The sequence below is a fragment of the Canis lupus genome, chromosome 30 (genome assembly GCF_048164855.1).
Source record: "Canis lupus baileyi chromosome 30, mCanLup2.hap1, whole genome shotgun sequence".
Classification (NCBI taxonomy): domain Eukaryota; kingdom Metazoa; phylum Chordata; class Mammalia; order Carnivora; family Canidae; genus Canis; species Canis lupus.
The window spans coordinates 11,649,526-11,675,301 of record NC_132867.1 but is presented as its reverse complement, the minus strand read 5'-3'; the positions used below and the strand labels follow the sequence as shown (position 1 = coordinate 11,675,301).

Sequence of the window (25,776 nt, the reverse complement as noted above, 5' to 3'; positions counted from 1 at the left end):
AAATAGAAAACATAATGGAAGGTGGAGAAGATTTTGCAAAGACTACAATTCCACAGTAAACATACTTATTTAAATGGAATATTGTTGTAATATGTAATTAGAAATTTTAGGTAGAAAGGGATAAAGTACATTGAAAATATTGTACTTTTTCCTGTATTTATTCACATATAAAAGAACACTTATGGTAAAACTGTAGGTTTTGTGGTGAAATGGTTTTGCCAATTATCCATTCACTACCAAACTGTGTAGGCCTTCCATGGTGCAACCCACAGCATATGGACTTTCAGTATCCAGCATGGTTCACTGCACTGCATGATCCTTTACGCATTTCAGGAAACAGTAATCATATGTCATTCTGTGATCTACTGCTGTGTTCTGCTACTGGTTTCATAAATAAAGTTGAGAGGTCATTTCCACCATAAATTTGTTTGTCAGAAATTTTCAGCCAAAGAAAGTATGTAATGGAGTATGGAAGGCTGAAGTCAAACATAAATTTATCACCAAGGTGATCGTCTATATATTGAATACTAGCCAATTTAACTGCAAAGTGGCAAAGATTAAATCAAAATTATTTCTATTATAATTTTGTGATTATAATACATGCGTTTAGTGGACACATGTTAAGCTAGCTAGCTGCCTTTGCAAGAAAGTTTTAGATTTTTTTTTTTTGGAAATAAATTTGCTGCTTTGTATATGAGAGCTAATTCATTAAAAATACATTTTGGAGATTTTGATAACACTGATAAATTATTAAGCTATCTGAAAACCTCATGCTTACAATTAAAGAAATTTATCAAGTGATATTAGCTTTGGATATAGAAAAAGAATATCTTCAAAAGGCATCCAATTTGCAAGCGAAGCTTATGGGATATAATTCATAAGTTTACCCTGTATAAATAAAGAGGAAAGCAGAAGAAATTATAATTTTTAAAAAAGTTATTATTTATTTATTCACGAGAGACAGAGAGAGAGAGAGAGAGAGAGAGAGAAAGGCAGAGAGAGAGACAGGCTCCATGCAGAGAGCCCGATGTGGAACTCGATCCCGGGACTTCAGGATCACGCCCTGGGCTGAAGGCAGGCGCCAAACTGCTGAGCCACCCAGGGATCCCAGAAATTATAATTTTTATTAGTTTTTCAGTTCATCTTTATCTGGTTTACTAATAAAACGAGTAAATACATTTGTCAGATAGGATTTAATTGAATGTAGTACAACAAAAAGGATTTGGTTTAAACAGATTGGCAATGACCTGCAAAGCTTTACGCACAAAATATTATCATCAAAAGAGGAAAACCATTTAATCTTGATGTAAATAAATATTTCGATGTCACAATACCTGTAAGGGGATATTGCAGTTATATTTGGGACATAGTTGTTCTATCTTGGAGCATTTTAAAAGGCAATGATACAAACTCAGTCATCTGAGTATTTAAAAAAGAAAACAGAATAGTGATGTGCACAATTTATTAGGCTCTCAAAAGTGCAAATGGTATTCTATGAGACTCCGTGAAAACTAACCTACTGTTTTGATGTCTATTCATACATGGCCAATATCCACATATCCTTTCTGGTACTATTAACTCTGTCTATTATCCAAAATATCCCATCCAATACTGTCACTTTTATACTATTTTTCTTTAACACTAATTTGTAAGGTCTGAATATTCAAAAGGAATTAACCGTACCCATATGATAATTCCTGCAAATACAAGCATCATTGAGTGATATGATAACTGGCATTCTTGCCACTTTAAAATGTACTGACCAATTAAAATGGTTATTTTGGTCCTGCCTTGACTTAAATTGTTTTCAGTACGTACATGAATTATTGTAACTTCTTGAGGAAGTGGGGTAAAGTCACTTGTTATACTCCCCTCCAGGTATGTTCCATTCAGGATTTTCAAATTAAGAGACTCACCAGATATTTCTTCCTAGAATATTATGCTTTTTATCCATATCACTCTGTTTAAACATATTTTAAGATTTAAGTGGCCCATGATTTCTGTCACAGCTAATAAAAAAAAAACAATTATTCTTTGGTAAAGGTAAAGTCTGGTGCAGTGAACATAAGGCTCATTCCTCATTATGAAGTATTGGCAATCCCATCTCTCTTTATACATGCACTTTAGAAAGTAGACAGATCAACTCTGATATTTTTGTTACTGTTTTAAAAAAGAAACCAGCAAAACCAGTTAAACAAAAGATAAAATTTGTAAATAATTTATGCTAAAAACTAATGCAAATATAAATCATTTTCTAGGGAACCTTACTTGTCAATCACCAAAGTAGAGACCAATAGATCATATACTTATGAAGGGGCAAAAGGAAAATTGATTTGAGTGTTTTAATGGACCATGACCAAATCATCTCTCTCCATGTTCAAGTATTCAAAAATTAGAAACTGAAAAAGTTGAATTTGGTGATTGTTGATGCCTGAACTTCAATTTCAGCCTTGACTAATCCATAAAGTTTTTTCCTTTCTATTTTCTACATGAAAAAGAAAGACTGAATATTTTTTCTAATCTTGACTCCTGCTTTCTCTCTCTAATCATTGACTAAATATGAAGTCTATAAATCAACTTTCGGGCATCCCTCATCTTCCTAAAATTATATGCAAAATTTTATATATTTATGCCTGCATGTCTTTTGTTCTGGGAGAAAAAAAACATAGTTTCTAGAATTTAAGCAGAATCACTCTCTGCCCAAAAGTTTACACCCTATTTGGTTAAAATTTCTTGCAATTCATAGTGCAAAATAATTCTAAATAATCCCAAATAGAGAATTACTTCTTAAGTAAAATTGTTACGAATATAGTATATTACCATTATTTTATACTGAGTTTTAAAATATATATATATTTCCATTATTGTATACTCTGAGTTTTAAAAACTATATATGAATATTATGTTATATTACCATTATTTTATACTCTGTTTAAAAACACTTATGAATATAGTATATTACCATTATTTTAAGATATTTTTAAAAAAGAAAATCCAGCTACACCTTAGAAAAGGGGTTTACAATCTACTTATACTTTTGTTATACTTTTATTTTAGGTAATATATTTAACTCAACTCTTTGGATAATATAACATGCTAAGGGGAGGCAGATGGACTGCATGCTTACCTAAAAACTTACAAGAACAGAGTACCATATTTTAAATTTGTACTCAATATGTTTCTGTTTGGTGATCCAAACTCTTATCTTCCTTATTAACTAGGGTATACCTTTCTATGCTTCCCTAGACACACACACACACACACACACACACACACACACACACACACAGTTTTTTTTTGAAAGAAGAAATGAATGGTGGGTCAGTTGGCAACCTTTTGGTCATGAATTTTAATTCTATAGTTTAGTTTCTTTGGACTATTTGTTCAACCAAAGCCTCCCAAACCTTTAAACATATTGATTTCCTTTGGTGACAAATTATTAAAGGTTCATTTCCTCAAACGAATGAAACTAATGCCACGCCAAAAGCATGTTTATTAAAACTAGGAACTAACATAAAAGTTTGAAACTCAAGCTAAAAAATACAAAAGTGCTATTAATAGCTTTTTATATTTATGCTGACAATGTGATTAAGCCATTAAAATTCTCAGAGGATGGGATCCCTGGGTGGCGCAGCAGTTTGGCGCCTGCCTTTGGCCCAAGGCGCGATCCTGGAGACCCGGGATCGAATCCCACAGCGGGCTCCCGGTGCATGGAGCCTGCTTGTGTCTCTGCCTCTCTCTCTCTCTCTCACTCTCTCTCTCTCTCTGTGACTATCATAAATAATAAAATAAAATTCTCAGAGGATAATAATTCAATCTATACTATAGTCTTCAGTCATATTTTTCATTACTTAAAATTATCTTCTTAATTCTCTACAGTGAGTTCACAGTTGCTGTATGCACTCTTCAGTCATTTAAATGTACATGTTCCAGTGTTTACAGGTATAATATTTTACCCAATACTGAACACATTCATAAGCCGGGTCAGTTAAAAATGAAATAGGTCAATGAAATCAGTAATAGAACTGGTAAATATTAATAGGACTAAACAAACTCATCTGAATGATCTTATGGGATAGATACTTCCTGAAGCTTTGGCTCACCGGATTTCTCTGTGGTAAGCTGAAAGCTAAGGAAGCAGGCAAAAATGATGGCAAGCACACACCTCAACTGTGTAACTGCCTAAGTAGATTGTGTTTAAACAGATGAGTAATTCCCTATTACCTCTAGGAAACCAAATTACTCAAGTGTGTATGTGTGCATACACACACCAGTGAGGGTGAAACTGATTGAAAATTGCAGATAACAGGATTAGGATCATAATAACAAAAACTATTTTCTATTGCAGTTATTTTTAAGTCCATACTTAGTTTCCCAAGAGAAAAAGTTTCCATTTTTTCGATCAGAATCATGATGCTAATTAAACTCTGGATTACTGGAAGAACTCACATTGTCAAATATTGATTGTCATAACATGCATCAAAAAAGCAAATGTTGAAACTGACTGCCAGCTGAAGCATGGACAAGAGAATGTGACTAAGAGATCAGAGCATCTGTGTATAAAACTAAAGAAAACTAAGGGAAGAAAATCTCACAGAAGTGGATTCATATTTGAAAATGATTTTTTAAAAAATCTTCAATGTGATAGTAAGAAAGCTAAGATGCATAGAATTTGCATCACACAATTTTTGATTAAGGAAGTCCGATTACATGGTAACAGTTAAATAATTAGAATAAAAATCAACAGCTGTATTTTATTAGTTTATGATCTAGTTGATATAAATTATTAGAATTAGTTTATACCTATGATTCTGAAATTATGCTAGTAATTAACTAATTCACTGCTCTTTGAAAATAGAATAAAGTGATTCATCCTTAGAAGAATTCGAATCAAAGGAAAATTCAGATATGATTATTGTCATGGAAAACCATAATGAGTTACTTCTGTGGCCTTGAATAGAACTATCTGAATGATAACTGTCAGTGGCATTTGTACCTATAAATTAAAGAGGGTTGTAATAGTGCTGAAATAAAATCATTCAAGCAGAGTCTTGTTTCACAAACAGTACCACAGGCTGAGGAGTCATATCACATGTATATTACTGTTATGTCTGCAGTCCTGGGCAATAACGATTTCGACTGTAATTCATGGTGTGTTTTAAGATGTAGAAGCAATAAAATATTGATCATCAGCATGTCCAGCCATTATTCAGAAGATTAGGTCAATTTATGAGAAGCCGAAACTTGTAAACGAGTGACCTTCCAAAGGCTAAAAGTAATTCCAGGGTAAAACCATCACATATCTAGCACTCCAGATGAAACCTAAGTTACTAAAAGTCAGATGTTAAAATAAAACATAGTTTTGAGAACAAATCATGTAATAAGTTCTTGGGGCCATTACTACACAGATATTATATATATTCCCAGTTTTTCATAGCACATAGGAAGTTAAAAACCTGTAGAATTTTTTTTGAAGATAAACACATTTTTAAGCTAAAGGTGAAAACAAACGTAATAAAGTCAAATTTTAAATACACCATTTAGTGTGATTCAGATTCAACTAGTAAACTTACAAAGGAAAAGTTTTCTAAAAACACAAAAATTAAGTAAACAGTTAATTAAAAATATATTACTATTTCTTCATTTGTGAAAATAAATAGGACATTGAATTTTTTTAACATAAAGTGATATATATGCTCTCTACATGTTTTGATTCAGTGTAAACTTTAGTTTAAATTGGGTCATTGCACATTCGACTATCTTAAATTATAATTAATACACATGTCTATATGATATATGCTCAGGGGATTAACCCTCAGGGGAAGGGGTCTATTTAACTTGGGTCTGTATGAGATCTACTAACGGACAATTCATTGAATATTCTAAAAAACTACGGAGTATTTTTCTAGGCTTTCTAAATGTAACATACACCTCTGAGCCTTTGTATTACTACCAGAGATTAAACGTCTCAATAGAGCTTTTTGCAAATCAAAGAAAAAAAATTAGTGGAATTGAAACACATTTTAACATGGCAGTAAAGTTATAAAATAAAACACGCTACTCTCATTTTAAAGTCATTCTAAAGAAAGGGAAAATTATTTTAAAATTGTTAATACCACATATTTAACATTAAAACTCTTTATTAAAAGAAATAAAGTGATACCTCAAAAAGACTAAATATGCAATATTCAGTGAAAAATCTTATTGTCTGTCAGTATGTGCATTTATAAATATAACACAACCCTTTTCTGATTAGATGAAACATCTTAATTTGATGAATATAATTATAAATAATGAAGTAAATATTCATGACATATAATTCTAGCAATGTTAAGTTATAGCTGTACGATACATGTCTCAACATCACGATGGTTGAACTAAAACGGCAGAAAATTTATGATTAGGTAATGAAAATGTATCTGATGAAAATGGATTACCCATGTATGAAATTTAGTTAAAACTATGCTGATCTTATTTTTAAAGCTAAGTTATGACATGGCATCAGAGAGGAAAATCATGGTATTCTGAAATGATAAAATGTAATTTAAATCAATCATAAGTCTTTATAGCATGTGTATATGATATTCTCAATTATAAAACCCACTATCAAGCTAAAAAAGTAGTATAACAAAGGTGTAAAAGTTAGAAACACAAAAGTAGGTTTCTTAGCTAGTAAAATAGAGAAAGGCCAAAAATCAAGAAAATTAGTTAAAATATTAAATATGATTTTTTTTCTGGCAAGAAAGAGATGGATTTGATTCAGTGAGTTTTTAGTCTTCCAACTTTTCTAATATAATATGTAGGCCAATTCCTATCATGTCGCAGAATGGACTGGCATGGTGTAAGCAATATCAACATTGGTTTTGGAGTCAGATAATTCAAAGTGAGTTTAAATTCTGGCTCTGTTAAGGTTAAATGGGAAATAATAATTATTTTTTTCACAACGATTTTTCAAGGATTAAATGAGATCAGCGCAGAGAAAACAAACAGTGAGGGCTCCAGGAATGCTATCCATTGATGGTAAATGTATTATTTCTTACCCAGAAATTAAAGACACAGTAACTAGATATATTACAGTCTTTAATTACATTATTATTAACTAATAATATTTGTTAATAAAATTGGTTCTCAATTGTTGATAGTTAAGCATTGCAACAGTGAAGATCGATTGTTCATGAAAATATTCTTATGCAAAAATTCTGCAAAGTTGTCTTTTAAATTACAAATGTGAAATTATCCACAGTGAAAAGAATATGACAAATTACCAACACAATAAGCTTTAGTTTTTTGCTTCCATTGAAAATAGGTATTTTTATTTCTGCAGACCTCCCGAATAATCTTAGTTACCTCAATAAAATTACTACCTCAAATCCTCAAAATACAATCTGTAAAATACTTCTTGCTATCCATCAAAAACCTAAGAAACAATAATTAAACAGATATCTTACAGTAGATTGTGAATAAAGACCAGATGAAGAACAACACGTTATCCAAATATGCTATGGAATTTGGCTGTGTTTGACTGACTTATAGTGGAAAAAATACATAAAGGGTGATATAATACCTATATTATAGACATATAATGTAATAAAATATATAATTATATAATTATATTTATATATCACACACTATTATATATATTTATAATTATATAAATATATAATATGCAGAAAGACTAAGCATTAAATGGAACTATCCAAGGAAACATGAGATACATGATTGCTTGTTTCCATTGAGTCCACAGATTTTATGTACCAAAAGAAGTGTATAATAGATCAGCCTTTTTCTTTTCTTTTTTCTTTTTTCATTTCTTTTCTATTCTTCCTTCCTTCCTTCCTTCCTTCCTTCCTTCCTTCCTTCCTTCCTTTCTTCTTTTTTGTGGAAGAGTGGTTATGTGGAATCAGGTCTCATAAATTTTGTTATTACATGACTTCTCATGTAATGTGATACATTCACATACAATATCAGACAGTGCCAGACATTTCTAAGTCAACATTTCATGATTTTAATAGAGTATTTTCTATATTTTAACTGAATTGATCACACTGATTCTACTGATTCCAATTTTCCAGTTGATTCATGCATTTAGATACATTTTGGTTGTTCAGGTTCCTATTTTCATTCTTTGCCAAACCTTTTCTTCAGCCTTTATTGAAATTGTGACAACTCATTTTAACTAGTTATTCTAATTCTCAATAATCTCTTTGCTTTAAATTTTGTTTTCTTCTTTTTCTTAGTGGTCATTCAATTAAACCATACTATGAATTTATTATCCAATTCTTAATACTAATAGTGTAATAAAAATTCAATTAAGTCAGTAGCAATTCTACTTATCAAATAATTATTGTAATCATCTTCACTTTTGTCTTTATCATCTACTTTAATCAATCAGACTGATTGAATTCCTCTACTACTATGTTTTGTTCCTTTCTATTAATATTTTAGTTGAGATTGATGGATCTGTGACATTTACATCAAGTCAGCCCATCCCAGTCTATCACATAATAAATTTAACTGAAAAAAGTGCCACTATTGAAAAATTATATTTTCCAACTGTTGAAATAAAAGTCTATTATGATATACCATAATAGTGAATCAAATTTTATTTCAGTAATTGAACTCCGCCAAAAGTCACAATAGATTCAACACAAATACAAGTACACACGGATAAACACACAAGGTAAAACTGAAAACTTACTTCCTACCAGACAGCAAATGACTAAATTTTCCCTTGGCCAATTCTAGTCAACATTTCAATTTCTGGTTATATACTTCTATAGTTTCTTTAATGACTTTCATACATCTTCTATAATCAGTATATAATTTCTGTTTTGTGTTTTTTTTTAACTAAGATACAAAGAAATAGTTTATTGCCATTAGCTTAATTTTTGCAAAGTACTTCATTAAAACAAACAAACAAGAAGACAAAACAATAACATGAAAGTCCTTCTATCACCATGATGCTTCAGAAAATAAAAGTTAACTTGTAGGCATCCTTCTGTTTGCTTTCAAAAACCGAAATTCTGGGTAACATATTTGAGAGCTTTAAAATACTTATGCTAAACAATCTAGCAATAATTATAAGGAAATCAAACACAGTAGTCTCAAAATATGTCACAGTGTCTATGAAAAGCATTCACAATTATCACGTTTCCCTTGTTTGCCCTGAAGCATTATGTTACTAAGTAGAACTGTCTAACAGTTGTGACTTAACATTCTTACATACTTTAATTCCAATATATTCCATTAAATTTGCATTCTTTTCTTTGATTGAAGGTTGTAGTGAAGTTGCATCATGTCTGTTTTTCATAACAAATGAAAACTTCTCTACATTGCTTAGTATTTTCTGTTCAATAAATACTGTGACTTTACACAATAAATAATCTGTTGGGACTTGCGGAGGGGGTTCGAGGCACTGCGTAAAATCTACTTTTCTGAAGTAGAGTAACTAATTATTCTCACATCTATAAACTCACCATAAAATCCAACTCTTTTATGTTACATTGTTTTCTAACTCCTCCCTTAATCTGGAGCAACTCTCTTTTCCAAATATTCTTAGCTCCAGTCATGACATCATCATCAGAGCCTGATAACCTTGCCCTAATCTACATATACTTCCTGTCCCCTTCATAATTACAAAAACTGACTATTTTTTTTAAAGATTTTATTTGTGTAGGGGCCCCTGGATGACTCAGCGGTTGAGCATCTGCCTTTGGCTCAGGTCATGATCCTGGGGTCTTGGGATCTAGTCCCACATCAGGCTCCCTGCAGGAAGCCTGCTTCCCACTCTGCCTTTGTCTCTGCCTCTCTCAGTGTCTCTGAATAAATAAATAAAATCTTTTTATTTGAGAAAATCTTATTTGAGATAGACAAAGCCAGATCAGAGGGAGGTGGAGAGAGAGAGGGAGAAGTAGACTACCCACTGAGCATGGAGTCCCACTCGACTTGGGGCTGGATCCCAGGACCCTGGGATCATGAGATCATGACCTGAGCCCAAGTCAGATGCTTAACCGACTGAACCACCTAAGCACCTCTAGCAATACCTATTTTTCAAAGAATAGTAGCTACTGTTTATTGAGCGCTTTCCATAAATAAGGCAATGTATTAGATACTTTATGTAAGTCTTTCTGTAATGTTTACAACCACAACGTATCATCTTTTTTAAAGAAACCAACAAAGGAAACAAACCAAAAAAAAACTTTTTGCAAGTTGCTCAAGCCCATACATTTCATACAGAATCCAGGTAATTTTGTCACTAAAGCCAGTGCTTTGTTTATATCTTCCAGCCTATTCACTATAAACCTATCAATCTGGGAAAGTGACTGATTCCTAGCCACACTTAATTAAAGCTTCATTCATAAAAATGAAATATCAAAAAAAGATAGCACATCTTTAAAGAGAGAGCATGACACAGAGAGAAAATTGAAAGAAAGGTTAACTCTAATATTATAGTTAAAACTTGAATAAACCACCTACATCTTGATCATAAAAATTCAACTTCCAGTTCTCCCAGAGTGTGAAGCTGCTTCTGTGTGTCTCCAGAGCACATTAGACACTTGACCCACATGAATTTGTTTTGCCCAAATAACACTTCTGAATTGTTCCTCTTATCCCCACTAAACTATTGGTTTCTTAACAATTGGCATCTCTTTTCATAGAAACTGTCTCTGGTCTTCTTTTTCTTTCTTCTTTTTTTTTTTTTTTTAAGATTTTATTTATTTATTCATGAGAGACACAAAGAGAGAGAGAGGCAGAGACACAGGTAGAAGGAGAAGCAGGCTCCATGCAGGAAGCCCGATGCGGGACTCAATCCCGGGTCTCCAGGATCACACCGTTGGCCATAGGCGGCACTAAACCGCTGAGCCACCCAGGCTGCCCCTGGTCTTCTTTTTCAATTTTAATTTTATCTGTCTCCTTTTCAGCTACATTCAATATTTTTAGATACCAAAAATTGGCTTTGTGATTAGACAATCATTTCCATATAATGCTCAGTAAACAGTAAGTTTCATCCTTAACATTGGCAAAAATGGTATTATTATTACCCTTTTCACATTTGATTGTTTTTATATATCAGTGCCATAAGATATGTTCTTTCCAGTATCATTTCTTTGCACTGAAGTCTTACAGGAAACTATTATTCTACATAATTAAGGTATCTTATGTAAATGAAGACAATGTCACATATTTAAAATTCTAATGCCAGTTTTATGTGTGAATAAGTACACTGATATTTCTTTCAGTGAGAATATGTTCACACAATGGTGTTTCATTTAGTATACTTTAAAAAGTTATTATGTACAAAAGGTAGTTCTAAGAATGGTAATTTGTATGTGAATAACTAAAGTGTTATCCGGGGAATGAATGTGTTTACCACATTGTGCTGTATTTAAACCATTCTGCAAAGGCACGTAAATAAAAGACATTTCTAGGAATGGTGGCTGTATACATGAACACAAAGTGTTATTAAAGTGGATAACTGTGTTCACACAATATGTTGCTTTAATACACCTTGAAGAAATATACGTGTAAAAGATTTTCTAAGAATGTTAATTAACTGTGTATGTGAATTACTACAGTGATATTTTATCGAATGAATGTATTCACCAGTGTGTGATATATGGAATACACTATGCAGGGTCACATGTATAAAAGATGTTTCTAAGGGTAATTGTATTGCATTAGAAAAAAAAAAAACATGATCATGAAAAAAAGATTTGATAAGTTGGACTTTATTAAAAACCTGCCCTGCAAAAGACACTGTTAAGAAAATGAACAATAAGCCAAAGACTAGGAGAAAATATTTGAACAATATATATATGATTAAGAAAAGTCAGATTTTCTGGAAAAAAAAAAAAAAGAACTTACACTCGACATATACGAAGAAGTCTAAAAACTCAAAAAAATGAAACAAACCATCCAATACAAATTAGGTGAAAAATCTGAATAGACACTTCGCCTGAGAAGAATACAAATGTCAAATAAACTTGAAAATGTGTTCAATGTCATATGTTTCTAGAGAACTACAAAATATTTTTTTAAAAATTTTTATTTATTTATGATAGTCACACACACACAGAGAGAGAGAGAGAGAGGCAGAGACACAGGCAGAGGGAGAAGCAGGCTCCATGCACCGGGAGCCCCACGTGGGATTCAATCCCGGGTCTCCAGGATCGCGCCCTGGGCCAAAGGCAGGCACCAAACCGCTGCGCCACCCAGGGATCCCGAGAACTACAAATTAAAACAACAATCAGTTATCATTACACAACTATTGGATGGCTAAGATGCAAAATACTGACAGAACCAAAAGTTAGCAAGAATGATGTCATATGTTTCTAGAGAACTACAAATTAAAAATATTCCATGCTCATGGATTGGCAGAATTAATATTGTGAAAATGTCAATGTTACCCAGGGCAATATACACGTTTAATGCAATCCCTATCAAAATACCATGGACTTTCTTCAGAGACTTAAAACAAATTATTTTAAGATTTGTGTGGAATCAGAAAAGACCCCGAATAGCCAGGGGAATTTTAAAAAAGAAAACCGTATCTGGGGGCATCACAATGCTAGATTTCAGGTTGTACTACAAAGCTGTGGTAATCAAGACAGTGTGGTACTTGCACAAAAACAGACACATAGATCAATGGAAATAGAGAACCCAGAGGTGGACCCTGAACTTTATGGTCAACTAATATTCAATAAAGGAGGAAAGACTATCCATTGGAAGAAAGAAAGTCTCTTCAATAAATGGTGCTGGGAAAATTGGACATCCACGTGCAGAAGAATGAAACTAGACCACTCTCTTACACCATACACAAAGATAAACTCAAAATGGATGGATGAAAGGGTAATTGTATTGCATTAGGAAAAAAAAAAACATGATCATGAAACATGAAACATGATCATGATCTTGGATGAAAGATGTAAATGTGAGACAAGATTCCATCAAAATCCTAGAGGAGAACACAGGCAACACCCTTTTTGAACTTGGCCACAGTAACTTCTTGCAAGATACATCCATGAAGGCAAAAGAAACAACAGCAAAAATGAACCATTGGGACTTCATCAAGATAAGAAGCTTTTGCACAGCAAAGGATACAGTCAACAAAACTAAAAGACAACCTATAGAATGGGAGAAGATATTTGCAAAGGACGTATCAGATAAAGGGCTAGTTTCCAAGGTCTATAAAGAACTTATTAAACTCAACAGCAAAGAAACAAACAATCCAATCATGAAATGGGCAGAAGACATGAAGAGAAATCTCACAGAGGAAGACATAGACATGGCCAACACGCACATGAGAAAATGCTCTGCATCACTTGCCATCAGGGAAATACAAATCCAAACCACAATGAGATACCACCTCACACCAGTGAGAATGGGGCAAATTAACAAGGCAGGAAACCACAAATGTTGGAGAGGATGCAGAGAAAAGGGGAACCCTCTTACACTGTTGGTGGGAATGTGAACTGGTGCAGCCACTCTGGAAAACTGTGTGGAGGTTCCTCAAAGAGTTAAAAATAGACCTGCCCTACGACCCAGCAATTGCACTGTTGGGGATTTACCCCAAAGATACAGATGCAATGAAACGTCGGGACACCTGCACCCCGATGTTTCTAGCAGCAATGTCCACAATAGCCATACTGTGGAAGGAGCCTCAGTGTCCATCGAAAGATGAATGGATAAAGAAGATGTGGTTTATGTATACAATGGAATATTGGAATATTGGAATCCAAGGAATATTACTGAGCCATTAGAAACGACAAATACCCACCATTTGCTTCGACGTGGATGGAACTGGAGGGTATTATGCTGAGTGAAGTAAGTCAATCGGAGAAGGACAAACATTATATGTTCTCATTCATTTGGGGAATATAAATAATAGTGAAAGGGAATATAAGGGAAGGGAGAAGAAATGTGTGGGAAATATCAGAAAGGGAGACAGAACATAAAGACTCCTAACTCTGGGAAATGAACTGGGGGAGGGTGGAAGGGGAGGAGGGCGGGGGGTGGGGGTGAATGGGTGGCGGGCACTGAGGGGGGCACTTGACGGGATGAGCACTGGGTGTTATTCTGAATGTTGGTGAATTGAACACCAATAAAAAATAAATTTATTATAAAAAAATAAAAGAAAACAACGAGTTATCATTACACAACTATTGGATGGCTAAGATGCAAAATACTGACAGAACCAAAAGTTAGCAAGAATGACGAATAGGAACCTTGTTCATTACTAGTAGGAAAGCAAAAATGGTACATATAATATTTGGGAGTTTTTTTTTTTTTAAAAAAAGATTTTATTTATTCATGAGAGGCAGAGAGAGAGAGAGAGAGAGGCAGAGACACAGGCAGAGGGAGAAGCAGGCTCCATGTACCGGGAGCCAGACTTGGGATTCGATCCCGGGTCTCCAGGATCGCGCCCTGGGCCAAAGGCAGGCGCCAAACCGTTGCGCCACCCAGGGATCCCTATTTGGGAGTTTTTTAAGAGGCTAAAACTTATTAGTTTTACCATAAATGTTCTTGGTTAGAAAAATATAATGAAACTATAGTTTTGAGCGAAAGATGCCAAAAATAAGATTCAATAATATGTTTCATTTCATTGACAAACTGATTCAGTGAATATTTTTTTTTTTTTACTTTTATATTTTATTGGTGTTCAATTTACTAACATACAGAATAACACTCAGTGCCCGTCACCCATTCTGATTCAGTGAATATAACAATACACTAGTTACAGGTTGGTTAAGGAGTACTATATTACTTTCTAATCAGGATGAGCCAATTTTTATTATATCTACCATTTAATCACTACTTAGCAACTACTACTTTCTGTACATAATTAACTTTTAGTATACTTTTCAAAGTAAAAGTATTACAAAGTCAGTTCTTGTTATTACATTGGCATTATCTAGAATCCAGCAAACACTTATGGAAAAAGAGCACAGTTTCTCCTGAAGCTACTTCTGTCTACCTAGGAACTTCTGTGAAAAAAGAAAAAAAAAAAACAAACTATACACTAAATTTCAAAAAAAAAAAAATAATGCATTATTAATTTCAGCGCTGTGCATACTGGTTAGGAATTTCAGCTATCTTAGTGGTAGTAAGACCTAGGTATACATGCTGAGTTTTCTGTTAAAAGATTTCTAAACCTAAGAAAGACACTTCTACCGGGAGGAAAGAAATGAGCCTTTAAATGGATATATTTTAATTGCATTTGTATTCTTACTTATTTCTTCTCATTCACCAAGTGTGTGGCTTTAAAATAATGATCTATTAAGAATATTGGTTGCCAGTGAATACTGGTGCCTTTACATAAAATAGCTTTGAGGAACATGAGGAATCTGTCAAGCTCAATTTCTTTCCATATATCCTATTTCATTGATTCAAAGATACTTTTTCTCCCATATTCTGACTCTGAATTCTTATAGTTCATGGCATCTCACAATCGTTATGAGCCAGACAGCAGTCATTGCCCATCATGTGATTACTTGTTGATAACTGTTTGTACTGTTGTCATTTCGATTGAGTTCTATGCATTATGGGGGACCACGAGTTTAATTATCATTTTAAATGTCTTCCACAAGTACACTATAATTGACCATTGTCAGTAACTATAACTGTTACTTGAAGCTTAGAAACAAAATTTCAGAAATAGATTTGATATTATTAAAGGAAATATTTATTGTTGGAGGAATCCTTGCAGATCTACATTTTTTTGTGAAGCAAAAATTAAGCTACTAGAGAAAAGAGGATACAATATGTCTAAATAGAATATGTCTACTTTCTGAGAAATTTCAAAAAGATTGCTTTCACCCACCAAATTAAATGCAAAAGATATTGTTCCTCTAGGAGGGATGTAAAAAAGAACTTTAAAGCATTAAGAGGCTGGTCTTATTAATGCATCACACAAAACTATACTTAAGACATTGCTCAAGGCTTAAGTGCTAGTTATATTTTTCCTTAGCCATACATTATGGCATATCTTACGATCATTGTCACCTTACTGTTGGTGACATTCAATTTCTTTAAAGAACATGAAATCAGCTATAAAACACTTTTTATTCTACAACTATTTAAAAACCACAATTTTCTCATATTAAAAAATAAGAATCCAAGAAAATAAAAAAATATATGTACAATGGAAGAGATAAGAATTTACTACTGTCACAGGTTCCATGGAAAATGTACAACCCAGTAGGCAATGACATACCAACAAGGATGGCAGCACAGGATTCTGGGCACCTACCCTCAGCTTATAGTAAGAGTTATACCAGGCTCATGCCTCTAATTTAATTCCATGTCATGCAATGGAACTCTACAGAGTCAACATTAAAATAAAAGTGAAGGTCCATTTCCATAGAAAAATGAGAAATTATATATTTCTGTAGAATGATTTTCATATGCAAGGAATTCAGTCATCTGTATATATACATAGTATATATGTAGTATTATACTATAGTATATATATAGTATACTATATATATAGTATTCTAACTAGAGAATGACTGTTGATATCGATGGTAAAAATATCATAATTCTTATCTTTTATGAGGATTAAAAAATTAACCTCTATGTCAGTCTGGATATATTAATCAGACCTATATGAATAATTTAGAATACACACAAATACTTTTGTATACACACATATATAAATACATATTTAAATTTATGTATTTACATACAAGTGTTATATATGCTTATGTAAGCACACATAAGATGCATATCATGACACAAATTCATGTATATGTATATAATGTCATATCTTCATTTTCAAAATTTACACAGTGGATTGGAGAGAAATTCAGTTTTTATGCTTTCAAGGTTCACGCATGCATTCAACTTTTCATGTTGAAGTATTTACATTTTCTTTGTATTTTAATAGTTCAAAATACTCATTTTGCTTATTAGTTATTTAAATGTAAGAAATGATTTTCAAAGCCATTCTCCCATGTGAAAACATGGCAGAGGCTGGGTCTGTTTATACAACAAAGGACACAGGCATGTAGACAGAAGAAATCCACAAGTAAAGAGAAAGAATAAATGAATGCTCACTAGGAAATCTAGGGTAAAGATTTGAATGAAGTAATGACAGCCTCTCAGGCAAACAGAATTTTTTACAAAAGGCTTTCTCTAGCCTCAGGCACAATTACAAAAGCTGTACCATATAGCCTCTATCACTCATAATCTGGAAAAGTGCCTCTTTCTATTAACCAAGCAATAGAGGAGCAAAAATTATTTATACCAGCCCATATGAGGCACTCTGTTTGCTGCAATGCATTCGGATGGCTTAATTAGGTGGATAGTGTGGCACATGAGGTTTTACAAGCCAGGTTAATCACAAAGGCCGCGTCATCAAAGCAGAGTAGTCATGGGCTCTACAGCTAGATTACAAATAGGAGTTTCTTCATTGAGTGTCTTGTCACTGACTGTGTCTGTTAGTTTGCCTCCATCTACTTAAACAATTAGATAAAGCCTCACACTAGTAGTCCAAGGCTAATAAAGAGCCATGGAATTGAGTACAGCTGGCAATTTCTCCAGTTATTAAGATCTCATCTTCTACTGAGTGGTGGTCTCTAGAAAGTAAGGAATGCATTTTATTTTTTTTTTAAATATTTGTTCCCTTTCAAGACCCGACACACCTAGCCATAGATTTTCTAATCCTATTTAAGACCCACAAACACACAAAAACTTAGAACAAAAAACAAGGTTACATCACAATGTCAACTGATTTAACAATCAAAGAATTTTAAAAATGCGTTTTTGTCAGTAGTAATATAAAGGAAAATCCCGATAAACACAATGACACTGAGAGAATAAATGTTATATACCAGATTTGTTAATAACCACGTACTCTACAGTTTGGTTATAGTACTCCTATTCATCTTCTGAGTGCTAAATTTAACTTGGCAAATTGTCCAGAAAAATTCTAGTAGTGTTCATATATACACAAGAGACAATAGTCTATATAATAATACCTATATACATTCATTCATATATATGTATATATGTTTATATACTCGTAAATAGATATACATTCATATATATGCATATATACATACACACACGTATGTGTGTATGAGTGACTCTAAATAGCATTATAGATAACCATTTTGAGCTTAAGTCCAAAAAAATGACATATACTACCACACATATATTTTTTACTTGATCTCTTAAAATAATTATATATTGTAAATCATTTAACAATAAATATGCATTAAATCAAATCATAGTGTAGCACTCTATGTCCACCTCAATTTCATTAATAACACTTTCATTTGACCATCTTCCAACAATGAATCTTAGGGTCAATTCTTGACTCTTCTCTTCCCTTCCCTTCCCTTCCCGCCATCCCTCAGTTTTTCTGACTCTCTATCCATGTTTTGCAAATTTCATTTCCTTCTCTGTTGCCTGATCTCTACCCAGGATTCTGCCTTTTTTTTCCTGTAATCTCTTCCTGCAATTACTTATCCATTTATCAATGAACATTGAATGAATAATTTCTACATACTATTCTTTTTGGTATTGAAAATACTTTTGAAAAATTCTAGGAGTGTTTTCCTGTATTCTATCATAACGATAGCTTCTTATAACTAGCAAATTAGAATAATAATAGATTTTTCATTATTTTATCTGCTCCAGAAAGACAATTTTTTTCTACATTTACATTTTTACATTTAAAGCTTCTTGGTGTAGTATAAAGGCTCCTCAAGATTTGAACTTCAATCTCTCCGGACTCATCTCCAAACATCCCTTAATATGCACTTTTCCTTTCAACCAAATCATACCAGAGTCCTTCTTCTGATCTTCATAACTCTGTCTCCTGGCATGAGCCTGGGATTTTCTCTCCCACTCATCCCTCTCCAAAACTTGTAAAACTAAAGTACGTAGCTTACAGTAAGTGCTTAACAGGTGTTAGCTTTCCAATAGATTCTTATTTTGTTGGTCTGCTCTGTGAATTCTGTGAGGTTTTCAAGTTGCCTGAAGGGCATTTGGCAAAGATCTTATTGTAGGATCTCACCCTTGATTACAGGTCTGTTTTCCCTCAATTGCATCTGTAGTTATTGTCCTGCTACAACCATATTTAGGGATTGGGCTCCCATTAGTTACAGAAAATGTGCATCATTAATATATTATTCTAATTTGGACACAAATGCCCAGACACTTAATGTCTGAATAAACATTTCATTAAGGCATGGTCAAAATTTAGGAGAATTTGTACTAATTAGGCAAAACTAAATGTATTTTATAAAGTAATTTTAAATTACATAGGTTAATTTTCACTGACCTATTAGTATAATACCTTCCTCCAGTGTGAACAATCATATTTCTGAGTCTCTAATATTACTATGAAATAAAAATAGCAAGAAACAGAGGTAAAAAAGGAAACCAGCAATGGTCTCAAATATGCTCCCCCAAATCCTTGAAATATCGAAAAGAATTATCTTCAAATACTTTTATCCCTCTCTCATGAGACACCTTCCTCAGAGAATTAACGTTTTTTTAATGTACTCAACTATTTAGCAACTTAAATTTTGTCAAAAGCAGTGTTTCTCAAATTTTCTGTGCATTAGATTGATTTGGGGTATTTATAAAACTTCAGGTTTTGAGGCTACAGATCCAGGCTCTCTCTGTTTCAGTGATTCTGCCAGAGGCCTAGAAAACTTTACTTTCACTAAACATTTAAAGTGCTTCTGAAAAAATAATCTATGGGAAATACATTAAGAAATAATTCTATAATCACACAGATTTGTCAAGTAACATATAAAGTCATATCACTTTTATTTACTCTTTTATATACACATTTTTTTTTACTTTTGTTTATAGTAACACCTCTATTAATGTATAGTTGAAAGAGCTAAGTAACCTGTTAAAGTACTTTGTAGTTTACTTTTTTTTTACTTTGTAGTTTAAATGCTATATTCTAATAGAAGAGACTTTTTAAGTTTTTAAAATTAATTAATTTCTGAATAGTCAATCCAGCTAAAAAAAAAAATCAAACTGCCTATGAACAAGTAATCTTTATAGACTGAAAAATCATATGTATTTTCCTTATCACTGCCCATGGATACTGTGCTCTAGAAACTAATAACAACCATTGGAAAAATCATGCTTGTAGATAAAAATCTTTGGAGGATGTGTACATGCAACATTATTAATTAAATAGTATACTCCAAAGGAATCGTTTGAAGATTCTATCACATTTCCGTTTCAGAAATACACTTTCTATTTTATTTTTTTACATTTCAAAGGAAAGTTTTAAGATCTGAAATAATTCCTCAAATCTATTTAAAAACCTGTTGGGCATGTGAAAAATAAAACACAAAAATAAGTATATATGGGAATCGTTATATATATAATTATATATATTACGTCTAGATTTTATATGAAGAATTCTTTATTTAAAATTTATAATTTCTCTATAGATGATTCAAATCCAAATAATACGTAGCTCCTTGCAATTACCTTCCTCTGGGTAAAACAGCAAGGTAATGAAGTGATGGTGGATGGGTAGGTGGGGAGGGGAAGCAGTAAATCATTTCAGACAATTTCACACTCAAGCCTTGTTGACATGAGGCAGGGCAAAGGAAATAACCCTGTCAGCACCTGCATCTTTAATGAGGGAAAATGCTGCTGCACGTGTAGAGAAGAGAGAGGAAAAAATAAATCACGTTTAACTTGAAAGTGGGCTGTCGGATTTATTCAAATAGAAATACAACCTTGTGTGTGTTTTCTCCTCCTCATATATTTCCACTTAAAATCTTTCAATACACACCCAGAATTCAACATCGTCGTTTTTTATTTTTAACCTTGGTGTTCTTCAAAGTTTCAATTCAACCCACTATATGCGAAATGTAGACTTTTAAAACATATCATTTAGCATTTGTCTTTCATTGTCTTCTGACATCTGTTGCAATCAGAGGTGGATGTTTAAAATGTAAAGATGGGAATCTGTCAGATTCCTTTGTAGGAGAGATTAAATAAAGATGTGGCATAGCCCAGATACAGCAGGCTATTTCTATAGCCTATATAGGAGATAACCACTGTTGGCTTAAGAGTACTTTATATGTAAATAAGAGATGAGGTAAATTGACAAGAGAAACATCTAGCAGTGTTTTTCATTCAGGGGCGGGTTTTCAGAGGCTCTACATGCAATGAAGGGCAACCTCTGGAAATTGTTCGAGTGGCCTAATCATTCCTAGAATACACCTTTTAATTACTTCTTTCTTTTAAAATTGATTTACTAAAAAAAAATGATTTACTTTCAAGCAAAAGTATTTCTTGATTTAAAATGGTAAGTAATTTCTAGGCACCTCGCTGACACACCAACCACTTCCCATACAATATTGTAAATACACAAAAATGTAAATATGATAAAACATAAGCAGTTTTTAAAAAGCATTATCTAGAGAGACAAAAAAGAAAATTAAAAAAAAAACACGAGAGCTGGGTAATCCATCAAGCCAAGCATTATATTCAAATAATATTTTAATATTTAATTACACCAAGTAACTAAGTCACAGCTTTACCAAACACCTCTTTATTATTGTGGTAATAAAATAATTTGCATTATGATGGTTATTTGCATTGTTTTTTACTTTGTGCCCTGAGGCTATATACACCTGTCCCTGTACACACTTCTGTTCATGTGGTAAGTCATCAAGTTAAGTTCTAGAGACTGCTTACTTCTCAGTTTTTCAAAACTTATTAACGTTTTTTCATCTATCTGCCTTTGAAATCAATTTCTTGTGAAGGAGGATATTCTTTCGTCAAGGTGAAGAGTGAAAGTAAATCAGGTGAATGAGAAACTGTTTCTTCAAAAATCACTGAGATGGATCTTCCCATCTCTGCTCACTCTAAACTCCACTAGCCTCACTCCAGGTCCAGGTCTCTACTAAACATGAGAAAGCTAAAAGCACAACAGCAAAAGGAATCAGGGCCTCAGTTCATTCTAAGATGACTGGGGGGGGGCGGGGGTGCGAACCTGAGGCTTACAACTCCTTTCAGGAGGTTTATAATCTCCTTAGCCTGAAACCAACCATCCTGGGGGCAGGAGTTATGAAAATGGCTTCCCCTCTGCAGGTGTTCCTTTTGAAATGCTAACAGTATATTTCCTCTGGCAGGTAAATTACTTTGAAATAATTCTTGAAATCTGTGGTACAGAGCAAGATGGATAATTTTATGCAACCCCTTTCAATACTCGTATTTCTTTTTAAGGTGTTGTTCCAAAACAGGCCCTGAGTTACTAATCTGTCTGACATATTATTAACTAATTGATAACTGATCACCTCTGAAACCAATCTATATATTGTATGAAACAATAAATTCATTTATTTTAAGCTCTCTTTTAGTTTTAAAAATGCTTAGCTATAGGATAGTAATTGCAGAGTCTCGACAAATTTTAGGCCTAAATGTTTACATTGATTGGTCTACTTTGGAATGACACAATATCCTCTTGAATGGAAAGGTAACTTTATATTTCATACATAAACCTTACTTCTTTCCACCACATACATTAATGGATGTATTCCTTCTTCCAGGTATCTAGGTAAAGATGATTCAAGACACTCCTGCTCATTTTGAGATCTGACCACCTGCTGGATAACTAGATCACGGATTAAATTTGTTGACTTGCAACAGGTACTGGCTGGCCAGATAAACAGTTTAAGAATATTTAAGCTGTATGTCTACCTGTATGTGTCAACAGTCATGGTTTTCAAAACATTTTCATACAAATGCCCTCTTTACCCTAACAATTTGAAAAACGGGTTATTTTGTACTTAATTTGCATTTTTTAAAAATGCATATTTTTCATATTGTCAATCTTTGACATTTGGTCCATTCACTAATTTTAATCAATACTCAACAGAGTTCTGGCAAGAGAAGGGACTGTAGCAACAGATTTAAAAAAAAAAAAAAAAAAAAACTTTAGTAATTTCAGTAGTGTATTAAGTACAAAGTAGCTAAATGTACTTTGCTACACCAGACTAAATTTTCTGTATACTTTCACCTTATGGAAATGCTTTTAACAGATATAATTCCATTCCTTTTTTCACAGCTCCCTTACCTGCCAAGTCAATGTATCCATTTTAACCCAGCAAGGGAAAAAAAGTCAAGCCCATAGATGTTTTAAGAATTCCGTTTCATGTGTGGATACAAATGATAATTACATACAGTTGCCAGATATTGAAATATGACAGTAAAATAAATAAAAATCAAACTTCAAGGTTTAATTTAATGAAACACCATATGCCACTCTTTTATGAATAACTGGTCTAAATTATGATGACCAATTAAACCTATCTAAATGAACTACAATTCATTCCCATAGATTTAACTAGAGGAAAGTTGACATCTTTTCATTCTTGGATCAATATTTTTTCTATTTTCCTGTACCATAGCATTGGGTTTAGTTAATTTCCCATAAAAGAGGTTAAGTAAAGCTTTTTGCCGCTATGTTATTCTAGCATCATTAATAAAAGTATGACTTCAAGGAAACCAGTTTCTAACTTCACGGAAAACAATAGTAACTATGGCAGCATGTTGCTTTTTTTATTCTGACATTGTTCAGCCTGTTAATTAACATGTCACTCCTCTAAAGGCTTTTCAGGTTTAAATACTTCACTTGTTTTGATGGTCCTTTTCTACAGTACTAACGTGAGTTGTAACTGCTTTTCTTTTTGTGTCACACATTTCTCCCCTGCTATAATTGCTCTTCTACCACTCCAATTCACTAAGTTAATATAATAACTCTTTACATGTTGCAGTTATAGTGAATATTTGTCAAGTTCCTCACTTTCTCTAGGGAATTAATAAAGTGCTCTGTATTCAAGCATATTTGATCCCTGAAACATATCAGCATACACACTTAAGAAACCATTCACACAGACTTACAAGTTTGAAAGCAAATGAACAAATTTGACTTAAAGACATACAGTGAAAAACAAATTTAAAGCAAAAGAAAGTGCAGTGGTCATGATTTGATAAAACAAATGCATGGCACTTACCGGGAATAAGCTGCGCCAGGAACAGGTGATCTTCGGACAAGCTGAGGAGTGATATTATGACCAAAAAAGGAACATGTTTCCATTTCATCTTTGTCCCTTCCTTGCATTACACCCAGCCAGTGACAGATAGGCTTTATCTGGAAGAAAAAATAAATAGCAAATTATTTGTTAATAGTTAGCAAATAATTGACTACAGATAGTCTTTATCTATATTGAGATAAAGACAGTATTAAAAATATTTTGTGAAAAATTACAGGTCAAATGCATTTGAAATACCATTTTTTCAAGATGATAAAACACAAATTACACTGAATATATCTTAGGCTATATATTTTGAACAAATATAGTATTTATTAATTTTGAAATTGCATTTTCAATCAGACATAATTAGCAAATAATTCATTGGTTTTCTATATCATTTAGGCAATGCCAGATAAATGTTTCTATTTTCTCACCAATTTAGTGATTTCATCAGGTCTAGAAAATATTATGGTTATTCATTCTCTAAGTAAATATTTACAGACAGCTTATAATGAGCCAGTCAACCATGCTACTTTGAAGATAGAACAGAAGACAAGACTAAATATTCTCTCTTTATTCAAGTAGATAAACAATTTGAGGATATTTTATATCAATTTATAAACACATTAAAATTTTTTGTACATGTTCTATTTTGAACAAAGTATGCTGTATGAGTCATGAAGGACCAAAGAAATATAAAATAGTGCCTTGTAGATGATGACTTTCACAGATGGCAGAAAAAAACTACAGGAATTCAGGTGGAAGACCAATCAGTTTTGCTTCAGAGAACCAACCAAACTTACACTAAAGATACATGGCATTTAAGTTAGATTTAGGAGATAGGAGGTAGATAAACATGTGTTCACTTACTCAAAAATACATAAATAAATCTAGCACAATAAAAAATGTAATTTGTTGCCAAAGAAAAAGAAAGTTCTATCAGTCATTTTGTGACACTCAGAGTGCCAGCTGGAGAAAAGGATGACCTAATTGATTCTGTAGGTTTATCTACACAAAGCTATTATCAATTTGTCCAGTTGAGCTGAGCTGTCCTTACTTTATTACTTATCACTGTACAGTTAATTGCCAAGTCTTCCTTTAGCAGAGCCTCCTAATCCTCCTGCCAGACACCTACAATCACTGAACATATAAGATATTTGAGGATTATTTCTTCTCTTTAAGAATTCTGCAAACCACTCTTGTCTGGGCTAGAACCTTGCCTACAGAGAAATACCCTTGCTACTGTAGGTCCATATTTGTTATCCTTTTTCCTTGTCTTGGAGCCAATGCCTTTGTAACCCTCCTTACCCTGGTATAGTACTCATAAATGACATCATATGTCCACAACATTATCTTCCATGTATTATCTGTTTTAAGTGTCAAATGAGAGTAGAAGGTAGATTAGATTTCAGATAATCACAAACCTACATGAACAGTTCCACTCTTCAATCCATACTATGTAGTTGTTACTATATAAAAAGGCTCCTTCTCAGAGTAATCCATTAGTGTTTGCTTATAGTCACATTTTTCAGTGATATATAGATGATTAGTTCTTCCAGAGAAAATGTACAAATACACTGCATCCTAGTAACTTCTGCTTGACTGGGTTTCCATATAACAGTCACCCTGTCATCTTGGCTTCTGTTTGCCTAGGGATAGTTTCATATTCCTCCTCACTCTAACGTTTGATTATTATGTGCGTCTAACTAGACATCAGAGTCCCTGTTTTGAGATAAACCCTAGATCT

The 25,776-nt window shown here is 33.0% G+C and overlaps 1 protein-coding gene across 6 annotated transcripts in view; it reads right to left on the bottom strand.

Annotated features, from left to right (window-relative positions):
- ROBO1 (roundabout guidance receptor 1) overlaps window positions 1–25,776 on the bottom strand; it is a 1,129,252-nt gene that overhangs the window by 945,711 nt on the left and 157,765 nt on the right. For all 6 annotated transcript variants that reach the window (XM_072806522.1, XM_072806527.1, XM_072806524.1 and 3 more), the window contains exon 2: window positions 24,009–24,145. In XM_072806522.1, coding sequence (XP_072662623.1) covers window positions 24,009–24,096 — 88 coding nt within the window. In that variant the 5' untranslated portion in view covers window positions 24,097–24,145. The remainder of the gene's footprint in view (window positions 1–24,008; window positions 24,146–25,776) is intronic.